At 42.1% G+C, this 11,209-nt stretch overlaps 2 protein-coding genes across 2 annotated transcripts; one reads left to right on the top strand and one right to left on the bottom strand.

Annotated features, from left to right (window-relative positions):
* LOC116729029 (olfactory receptor 2K2-like) lies at positions 1-3,688 on the top strand. Its single transcript, XM_032577414.1, has 4 exons — positions 1-115; positions 251-643; positions 1,510-1,736; positions 2,821-3,688. Exons 1-4 carry the CDS (start codon positions 105-107, stop codon positions 3,174-3,176), a joined length of 987 nt encoding a protein of 328 aa, XP_032433305.1. The 5' UTR covers positions 1-104; the 3' UTR covers positions 3,177-3,688.
* Positions 3,689-3,742: 54 nt separating this feature from the next.
* LOC116728809 (uncharacterized) lies at positions 3,743-10,491 on the bottom strand. Its single transcript, XM_032577125.1, has 7 exons — positions 10,374-10,491; positions 9,871-10,260; positions 9,486-9,712; positions 8,993-9,345; positions 5,781-6,205; positions 5,216-5,442; positions 3,743-5,128 (listed from the first exon to the last, which is right to left on the bottom strand). Exons 1-7 carry the CDS (start codon positions 10,433-10,435, stop codon positions 4,764-4,766), a joined length of 2,049 nt encoding a protein of 682 aa, XP_032433016.1. The 5' UTR covers positions 10,436-10,491; the 3' UTR covers positions 3,743-4,763.
* Positions 10,492-11,209: the final 718 nt, after the last annotated feature.

Here is an 11,209-nt window from a genome sequence, read left to right as displayed (position 1 = left end):
CACACATACAGTAGTAATTACTTGGTGTTATTTAATCTCAGCTGCTGATGCTTTTGATCACACATTTTGTTCTTTGATGCTGTCTCCATTTAAATGTCATTTGCATGATTTGGAGGTAATACGCTGTCATCGGTTTTATGTGAAATGTAGCTACAGATTTGTGTTTTGATCTGTTACAGTGTGTCACTCTCAGAGTATAAATCTACTAACATTTCTATCATCTGAGGTTTAATCTGTTCTGCTTCTTTAGGGCTGTACTGCTTTGGATGGAGAACCAAACCTCGGTGATTCCTCTCAAACAGCCGATTGTGTTTGAACTGGAGGGCTTTGATGTTCAACCAGGCAACGGACCGTTCTTGTTTCTGTTGGCTTTGCTCGCCTACATAGCGGTGCTACTGGGGAACGGTGTGGTGATCTGTGTTATTATGACAGACAAGAACCTGCACAGACCCATGTTTGTTATGATCTGTCACCTCATGGTCTGTGACCTGCTGGGGGCCACAATGGTGCTTCCTCGCCTCATGATGGATCTGTTGATGGGGCTGAAGAAGATCGCCTACATCCCAGCCATCGTCCAGGCATTCTGCGCTCACACATATGGTGCAGCAATGTCGACTGTTTTAGCTGCGATGGCCTATGACAGGTAAGGAGTAGAAAAGTTTATAAAACTATTCCTTTTTTTCCAGGAAGTTTTCTCTTTAGGTATTGACTATGAACTGTTAGCTCTGACTACTTTTAGGATATGAGACCCAGCAATACATTTTTGTCCTCTGTGGAGGACATCGGTTTTTTGTTCATAACTCTGAAACCATACATGCCACTGTGTTAAATCCTGTTGGTCCTTAGAGAGGACATCCTGGGCCTCGAAATGTGTTCATATTTGCCACAAGAGAGTCCCGATGTCCTCTCCAAAGGACATACTCTAAAAAATAAATAAAAACATGTTTTGAAATTTTTTCAATTGTAGAGATGTTTTTTCACTCCAAAGAGCCATGTAGTGTAAAAAAAAAAAAGAAATTCAAAAACTTTTTTTTCTCTGGGTCTCAGGAATATGTTTGAAAATGAATCCAAACTTTTAATATGGTCATAATATCAATCAATCCAGTGCATTTAATATCAGTTCTTAGGTTGTGGGAAGGTTTAAAGAGAATTGTGTTTGATTCAGTCAATTCAGCTTATTCATACAGCGACAACAAATATCATATTGAGGCACCGCAACATTTTTTAAAAAATATTTTCCAAATTATCAAACAGATGCTGTTAATTGAATTAGTGTTATCATGTCTGAGAGGACTTTGAACATACAGCAGAATTTTTTCTTGCATCTTCACACATGTAATCGTTGGTCAGTTGAGTCATAAAACAGCTTCACTGCTATGAGGAAATTTTAGACACTAAGTCATGCTGAACTTTAAAGAACTGCCTGTCAAAATGCAGTTTAAAGTTTTAAAGACAGCATGTTTTTCAGCTTTAGGGATTTTGTTCTCTGACAGCTCTGTCTCTCTGCAGGTATGTGGCAGTGTATGAGCCTCTCAGGTATCTCTCCATCATGACTTCGGCTCGGCTGCACAGCTGCTGCGCTGTGGCCTGGATCGTTGCGCTGCTGCTCATCGCTGTGCTCTTCTCTTTCCACATGAACGTCCCGCTGTGCGGAAATCTAGTCCAACACGTCTACTGCAGCAACCGGGGCATCCTGAACCTGGCCTGCATTCCCACGCCTGCCAGCAACATCTACGGTCAGTGCTTCACTTTTAAGGTTTAAGTGTATTTCACTTACAAGGTGAAATACAAACCTTATAAGTGCAAACCAGAGGCGTGCGGATGGCGCAGGGGCAAAGCGCTCCCCCTGTATGGAGGCCTTCGTCCTTGACGTGACCTTCATGTCTTCCTCTCTCTCACAACTAACTTTCCTGTCTGACAATTGTCAAATAAATTTTTACTTGAGCCAACAAAACCTTTTCAACAAAAGTTTAGTGCAAAGCAGCGCCAACGGTTTGGTGAACATTTGAATCTGTTTTAAAAACTTTTACATTAATTTTATTTTGTTTATTTCTTATGGTTTCGAATACACAGAAACATGCTGTCAGGTTCAAATCAACCTAAACACTTTCACACAGACACAAAGAAAAGAGAGACGAGTCATTTAAATTTGTACTCATTATTACAGTCTCCAGTCTCTGAGATTCCTCTCTTGCTGCTCCAGTTACACAAGTTAGCAGCTGCTGGAACAGGAGGGCAAACAAAAACACAAACTCATGAATCTTTTCAATACAATGGAATCTCCTGTCTTTGTGCGTGTGAGGTCTCAAGCACAGTTCCCGTGTCTCTGGGTTACAAGTGTTGACCTTTGGCCTTTGGGTGTTTTTCCTATCAGGCCAGCTCTCGGTTTTGGTTGGGATCTGCTTCCAGTTTTGCACACTTATCAGCTTCCTGCAGGCATTTGTCACAGAACTCAAGTTCCAGAGAAACAGGAAGAATGCCACCGTCTTTTTAGACAATGATGAGCATATATATGGTATAAATGATAAAGATGTTATTTACAATTCTAACACATACAATTCAATCCAGATAATAATGTTTGTAATTTATCTTTAGAAGCAGCCTGCCTATTTTACCTCTTTACATGAATAAACATATTTTGTGTTGAAACACAAAACTGGTCACATATGATCACATCAATAAAAACATTTACTACTCTGTTTATCAAACAGTAAATGTATTTCCTCTTGGGACCCAAACAAAAATCTGGCCACAAGTGATACTTTAGAATATTCTTTTAATATTTATGATATATAACCGCTTGTCTTTATTTCTTTTCAGGTCTAGCGATGACCTGGACTTTAAGCACAGGGACCTTCATCATCATCGCCTATTCCTACATCAGGATCCTGACTGTTTCCCTAAAACAAGGCAGAACAAACCGCAGCAGCCGCAGCAAGGCTTTTCAGACCTGTGCTCCACACATTGTTGTTTACGTTCTCTATCAGACCTCGTCACTGATTGTGATTTTAATTCAGAGGTTCCCCTCTCTTTCCCAAAACATGAAAAAGTTCTTCAGCGTTCTTGTCTTTATCGTTCCCCCGATACTCAACCCCATCATCTATGGACTGGTCAGTAAGGACCTGAGGGTCAGCTTTATCAAACGCCTCTCAACCAGAGTAAGAAACAAAACGTAGCGCTAACACTGCAGCTGCTGTTCTCACATTATCTAACTCCTCTGGTGGAACTTATGCTTCTTATAGATGCTGTAAAAAGTTTATCGCTCATGATCTAAGAGGTCGCACATCATTTGGTTTCTGTGACTGATAGAGGTGTGTATGCATGTTTTTATTTAACCAGGAGAATAACTTAACTGAGGTTAAAATCGTCTTTTCCAAGAGTTACTGGGGCGACACAGCAACAAAAAGCAGCAAATCCAAAATACAAGACCAAATATACACAACCAAGAGACTGCGTTTAACTAAACAAAGGTTCAGTACCAGGAGGTGAGGGATCTGATGCCTCTGCCCTTCATAATGGATTGAATTGCCCCAAGGTCATAAGAGGTGATAACTTTACATCCTTCAGTTTACGATTCCAGGTGGCAGAAAATGTGAAAACCACCAACAATCCATGTGCAAAGAACACAACAAGCTGCTTTGTATTTAAACCTGACACTCACTGAAATAATAAAGCACATTTTATTTAACGTTCCACGTCTGTTTATTGCAAGTTAAAGGAAAACAGAACAGTGTCTCTTCTTCGCTGGTTTATCCAAACATTCAGAAGTGGATTTCTTGGTCACACAGCCGTCCTGCCGACTGCCGTCCTTCTTCACGCAGAGAAAAGCCAATGATCGCACAGTGAGAACATATTTTATCGCGTTAACAATGATGAAGGTCAATGATTGGCTGGTTCAAACGATGAGGCAACCTGTGTCTACTCGTGGTGGATTGTCATCAATACAATTATTTTATCAACTGGGATAATTATTTAGTTTATTTATTCTTTTCTACAAGTTTGTCTTATTTAAGTTTTTACCATAGACCATTAGACATTAGCTTAGCATCTACAGTGTATTCTTCCAGAAAGCATCAGGCCTCCAGCAGCACGAAACAGGACAGTACGCATCCAGATCACTGAGAGAACATTAATAGATAGCAGAAAAAACTAAATGCAGCATAAAGTCAAACCTCAACTGGAGCAATTATCCAGCAGAAAGTCACTGTCAAATATAAGATCATCATCAGGTTCTGCTTCATGACTTCATCACTGAGAATATTATGGATGTTGTGTTTGGCTTTGCATGTTTCCAACAGAAACATTGTTGGATGACAATAATAAATCAGTACTAATTGTGGCAGCACCTCCTAATTACACATTTTAAAGTAAGAATAGAAAATATAAAGGGGTTGCTGCAATTTTTATGCTTCATTAACTGTGAAAAGGTTTTTCTGGGAAAATTTGACTCTTGAATATTTGGGAAATAAGCTCCGACACGAACTCTGCACAAAACCCCAAAATATGTGGACATTGTATTCATTGATTCTGACTGTTTAATAATTGTGGGAGATTTCAACGTCTTTGTTGCCAAGCCTGAAGACAGAGGGACAAAAAACTGTGTGATACTTTGGTTTGATTCAACATGCCAGTCTTGACTTTATTAAGAGTTCCCAAACTCTTTGTAGAGTCTTCTCTTTGTGTTCCCAAAGAGAAGACAACATCCGGCGTGTTCTGCAGGGTTTGATCATTTTGGTGTTTCTGTTGGGAGACATCTGTGTGTGTCACTCCTTGTGACACACTCTCATGACTTGCAAGGAGAAAAGCTTCGTAACGCCGGATCGTAAGTCTTTGCTGACCAGACCGTAGATGATGGGGTTGAGAGCTGGTGGAACTATGATGAAGAGGATGCTAAAGAACTTCCTGATGTTCTGGGAGACAGAGGGGAACCTGAGACTGACAATGATGATAACTGAGGCTATCTGATAGAGCACATACACAACGAGATGAGGCACACAGGTCTGCAAGGCCTTCCTGTGAACGCTGCTGTTGCTCCTCTGCCGTTTAAAGGAGGCACTCAGGATTCTGATGTAGGAAAAAGCAATGATGACAAACACCCCGGTGCTCACAGACCAGGTCATGGCCAGACCTGAAAAACACAGGCAAGACAACTCAAACATTTTCATATGCAGTCTCTGATCAAACACGGAGCTTCCCTCTTAGTAAATGTCCTGACCGTAGATGTTGTTGGCAGGCGTGGGAATGCAGGCCAGGTTCAGGATGCCCCGGTTGCTGCAGTAGACATGTTGGACCAGTTGGCCGCACAGCGGGACGTTCATGTGGAAGGAGAAGAGCACAGCGATGAGCAGCAGCGCAACGATCCAGGCCACAGCGCAGCAGCTGTGCAGCCGAGCCGAAGTCATGATGGAGTGATACCTGAGAGGCTCACACACTGCCACATACCTGCAGAGAGACAGAGCTGTCAGGGAACAGGTTTTTAACTAAATTGTTATTTAAGCTGCTTTCTCACGGATCCCATTAAGATGCTCTTTGTATTTGACGTTTATCTGTTTTGAATTTATTTCTGTTAAAATAAACAATAAAAGAAGGGGAAGTTCCTCTTTGAGGTGAAAGATAACATATGATCCAACTATTTCATTTTTAAGAACATTTATTAAAGTTAAATATAAATTAATGAATCCACCAAATGCTCCTGTAATGCAAATTTTGAACATTAAAAACTAAAAAACACTTGTATCCCTGCAGTTCATAATGTTCTCACACCTGACACGTTTTTTCACCTGTCAACAGCCATCACTCCCAGAATGGTCTGCATTGCAACGCCGTACGTGTGAACACAGAAACCCTGAGCAATAGCTGGGAGGTAGCTGATCTTCTTCTGCCCCATCAGGAAGTGCATCATGAGGCTGGGAAGCACCGCCGTGGCGCCCAGCAGGTCACAGACCACCAGGTGGCAGATCATCACAAACATGGGTCTGTGCAGGCTCCGGTCCGTCATGATGACACAGATCACCACACCGTTCCCCAGCAGCACCACCATGTAGGCAAACAGGGCCAAGAAGAAGAAGAGCGGACCATGTCCTGGTGGAACGTCGAAGCCCTCCAGTTCAAACACAATCGGCTGAGTGAGAGGAGTGAATGTTAGGTTCTCCATCCAAACGAGCACTAGCCTGTCAAAAATCAGAAAGATGACACCATCCGGATCAGGTTATTCCTGCAGAATCAAAGGAAACAACAATATTAAAGTGATAACAAAACAACCTGTAATAAACTAAAAGATTATAAAGATATATGCAAGTGACTATACTGTTATTTTCATAAGAAGCTGATTAAACGTCAGCAAAACCAACAACCTTTAATATCCAGTGAAGCACATCAACAGAAAGCCAACGGTAACATCAGAGTCTCCTGTTGGTTGGCAGAGCTCTGATTATTGAGGAGTGTGTTGTCCATTTAATGATTTCACTTTTTAATGCCACCTGTTGTCAGTTGCACCATGGAAACACCGCAGCCTCTCCCTACCTGCAGCCTGAACATGCATCACTGAGTCAGGCACCAACAGTAAACTTCATGATTACACAATCACTGACAATGTTCCAGTTTATGAACCTTTCTGACCATGACATGAATCTTGTTTTGCTAAAATCCCTGGTTGAAATTCAAAAGCCTTCATTTTTAATTCACTTGACATATTTTTATTTACTTGTGAAAGTGTTGAAAGTGGTTCCGCTTTCATCCAGTCAACTGATTGATATGAATGGTCTGTTTAATAGTTTTTAGGTTTGTGGTTAGAGTTCGTCCTGTAATCGGTTGCTGGTGTTCAGAGGAACCCAACAGGTGGCACCTTCAGAGGTTCATGTCTGAAAGTAGCGTGAAGCACTTTGGACTTGATAAAGACTATTTACTGCGGCTTTTTGTGGCCTTACATGAGTTAAGCTTTCTGTAGAAAGAGAGAAAATGAAGAATTCACATTTTAATGTCCAGGCCCAAAGCATGCCGGATAATATCAGCCTGCAGCTAAAACCGCAGAGGCCACTGTGCAAGATTTGCTCCAGTAGTGGCTGAAACTCCCATGAAAAGTACTTTCCTTTTTGTATTGTCTTACTTCAGACAAACTATGTCCACAGCTGTAGCTCGTTCTAAGGCATCCCAGAGCATTCTCTGGATTTATAGCCTCAACTGGCTCCTCTCAGTGTGAAGGAGCAGAGGCTCTACTCTGAGCCCCTCCTGGATCACTGAGCTTCTCTCTCTAAGAAAGAGCCCAGACCCTGCAGAGAAAACCCATTTCAGCTGCTTTTATCTGTGACCCACAGCTCATGACCATAGATGAGGGTAGGAATATAGATTGAAGGGTAAATTGAGAGCTTCTCCTTTGGGCTCAACTCTCTCTTCGCTAGGATAGAGCAGCTCAAGTCCAACTCAAGACCACGGCCTCGGGTTTGGAGGCACTGACTCTCATCCCGGCCAATTCACAGTGGGCTGCGATCCGCTCCAATGAAAGCTGTAGATCATGACCTGATAAAGCCAGTAGGACCACATCATCCGCAAAAACCAGAGACGTGATCCTAAGGCCACCAAAGCGGATCTCCTCAACACCTTGGCTGGTCTGGAAATTCTGTCCATGAAAGTAATGAAGAGAATCGGTGACAAAGGTCAGCCCTGGCGGAGTCCAACTCTCACTGGAAACGAGCCCGACTTACTGCCGTACTGAGCTCTGGTACCGGTCCTACAGGGACCTGCGGGTGTAGAGCTGCTCTAGTATTCCTCAACCAGAACCAACCGTCCTTCTTCTCCAGAACCGCTGAAATTCCTTTCTTGTTAATTGATAGTGTTATACTTTTATAATGTGAAGCGACAATCAATCCAGATGATTGTCTTATCTAATCTTATATAATCTGAACAACCACATAAACTCTGGTAAAAACCATCTCAGTACCGTTGTAGGACAGTGGTGCAGGAATTTAGTTTATTTTCGTAGATGAACAACTGTGAACATTTTCCTCAGAGAACGTTCCCTTGTTGTTGAAGCAAGTTGTGTTATAACACAGGGTTACATGCAGGCTAAGTGAGTGGAGGATGTCACAGCTTTGAACATGAAACCTTTGACAACACAGTCATTGTTTAGAATTATGCTGGTATCTTCAGATTGCAATAAAACATCCATTTTTAAAACATCAGTGAATGTATGGTTTCAGTCTCGGGTCTACACCATGTTCTTCCTTCAAAGCAAGGTTGGCATCTTCAACTCGAAGTGGCTGTAAAAAGATTACACTTTTTATTTTTGCAAACTTGTTTAAGATCTCCATGTTTACAAAAAAAATCAACAATGTAATTAATGCAGGTTTCTAGATTCCACTTTTCATCAGCCCTGTCCAACCAAGGCATCTGTTAAAAAAAAAAAGGTTATAACGGCCTTTAAATAATAACCCGAACATTAAACTGCTGGACTTTGCTCATACTGAAACTTCAAAGTACTGAGAAAAACTCAGTGATTTAAAATATCTGATAGTTTCATAAAAGTGAGGACAATCAATCAATTCAATTTAAAGTTTTTCTTCAAGTGTGAGAAACTGACACGATGCTTGCTTAAATTTGAGAATGAAAGAATCATCAACAGTGATTGTGTGACCCTTACTCTGGATCGGTATTTATAACTTCATTTTTACATATAGTGAATATGAATCTGCTCACCATCAAGACAGTCAACAAAAAATGCCTTACATTCATGTGTCACGTTTTATTTTCGCTATATGTGGGATACTGGGGAAGATCCTGCTGTACATGAAACCAGTTACAGATTATTGACCTTTTATTTTCTCTTTCATGTAGAGATTCTGCCTCTAAAACTATGAGGTCAGCAGCTCATTACAGCCTGGTTTTCACGTTCTGCAGACAACAGATCCCAAACAGACCTGCTTGTACAACATTGCATTATTACTGGCTACCGTTCCTCCAACACCTTATGAATATAACAACAGGACAAAATAAATCAGTTCTTGCGAGCGGTTCTGGTAGAAAAACGCTTGATGATGCTGGAGCGCAGGTCCTTACTGACCAGCCCGTAGATGATGGGGTTGATGGCCGGAGGGACGATGATGAACAGGATGCCAAGAAACTTATTGATGTTTTGGGAGGTGGATGGAAATCTGTAGTTAACGACTATAATCAGTGTGGCTAATTCATAGAAGACATACACAACAAAGTGTGATGCGCATGTCTGGAAGGCCTTGGTACGGATGCTGCTGTCACTCCTGCCCTGCTTCACAGCAGCTCTCAGGATCCTGATGTAGAAATAAGCGATGATGACGAACATCCCTGTACTCACAAACCAGGTGATGAATAATCCTGTAAGACACAGAGAGTTACAGGAGCAGTCAGTTTCCTGCAACTGTCAGAAGTGGGCACTGTTTCAGTAAGATGAGCTTTTTGTTGTTCCCCGTTTCACTCTGATGGTTGTCTGTTTTTAGTTGCTCATTTGCACTGACCGTAGATGTTGCTGATAAGAGGCGGAGCGCAGGCCAGATTCATCATGGACTTATTGCTGCAGTAGACGTGCTGAATGGTTCGCCTGCAGTAAGGGAGATTTACGTGGAAGGAGAAGAGCACAGCGATGAGCAGCAGCGCAACGATCCAGGCCACAGCGCAGCAGCTGTGCAGCCGAGCCGAAGTCATGATGGAGTGATACCTGAGAGGCTCACACACTGCCACATACCTGAAGAGGCAGCAAAAAACACACTTCTATCTGTACTATGCATATTAATGTAGGATAGTAGTTTAACTCTTGGACAATAGAAGAAAATGTCAATATGTTAGCACGTAGAAAAAGTCAATACAAACATAGATACCAGCAACAATTTCATGATTTATCACCTGTCAACAGCCATCGCTCCCAGGATAGTGTGCATTGCAACTCCGTATGTGTGAACACAGAAGCCCTGAATAATGGCAGAGAGGTAGCTGATCTTCTTCTGCCCCATCAAGAAGTGCATCATGAGGCTGGGAAGCACCGCCGTGGCGCCCAGCAGGTCACAGACCACCAGGTGGCAGATCATCACAAACATGGGTCTGTGCAGGCTCCGGTCCGTCATGATGACACAGATCACCACACCGTTCCCCAGCAGCACCACCATGTAGGCAAACAGGGCCAAGAAGAAGAAGAGCGGACCATGTCCTGGTGGAACGTCGAAGCCCTCCAGTTCAAACACAATCGGCTGAGTGAGAGGAGTGAATGTTAGGTTCTCCATCCACAGCTTGACGGCTCTGTGAAACACAAGCAGGTTCAACGCTGCTGTATATTAGACATAAAGCTGCTATAAAAAGACAGAGCAAGTTCATCTGCATCAAAAAGTAGGTCACAGATTGTGAAATAATACCTGAAAACTAAACACCACTTAATGGAAAATCTTAGAGAAGCTAAAATCTTCATGAAAAACATCAACAGAAAACAACAAAAGGTGATGTTAAACAATGAAGAGAGGATGTTCACATCTGATCTTGTTAGAGCATCAGTGTCTCTCCGTCCTTCTGGAGGTTTTCCATTTAAATCATTTCATATCTATTGGTTTCCCATAGCACCACCTCTCCCCGCCTGTCAGCCAACAACAATACCCTTTAATGTTATTCCATTTTTAGAGGACAAAGTTCAAATTTACCCTGATTGTCTCCCTTGTATTTAACCCCCCCTGTGTTCCTTGTTCTTTGTCGGGTCCTCGTCTTGTCATGTCTAGTGCGTCTAGCCTTGTCTGCTGTCACTTAGTTTGACCAATTGCTACCAGAGATTAGCTACTAGCTCAGCTCACTCTGTGTTGCCTGGATTTTTGCATTGTTCATCATTAAATCTCCATTTCCTCTCCTGGGTCTACTGCGTCTGACTCACCATCTCATACCGCAAATCGTGACAATAACTTTATTTGTGATAATCAGATTGGTTTGTTTTGTCTCATAGAAAACTGGCTGTACCAAGAGGATTATGTCAAATCAGCAAACCGTTCATAATTCTTCTACATTCCTTGTGGTACAGAGGTTGGGACAGGAGTAGAAGCCATTTTTCTGATGTATTTATTAATCCCACACCTGGCTACCGTTCTGTTGAACCCCTAACCGTTTAGTCTTCAAATAATTCAGTCCTTTTTCTCTTGTCCTCAAACTTTAGACCTTGTGCTGATTTATAGTATTGAGTGTGAAGAAATGGCAGAACTTCTCCAAATCC

This window comes from Xiphophorus hellerii, chromosome 11 (genome assembly GCF_003331165.1).
Source record: "Xiphophorus hellerii strain 12219 chromosome 11, Xiphophorus_hellerii-4.1, whole genome shotgun sequence".
In the NCBI taxonomy this organism is placed as follows: Eukaryota; Metazoa; Chordata; class Actinopteri; order Cyprinodontiformes; family Poeciliidae; genus Xiphophorus; species Xiphophorus hellerii.
This window is presented reverse-complemented; position numbering and strand designations above follow the sequence as displayed.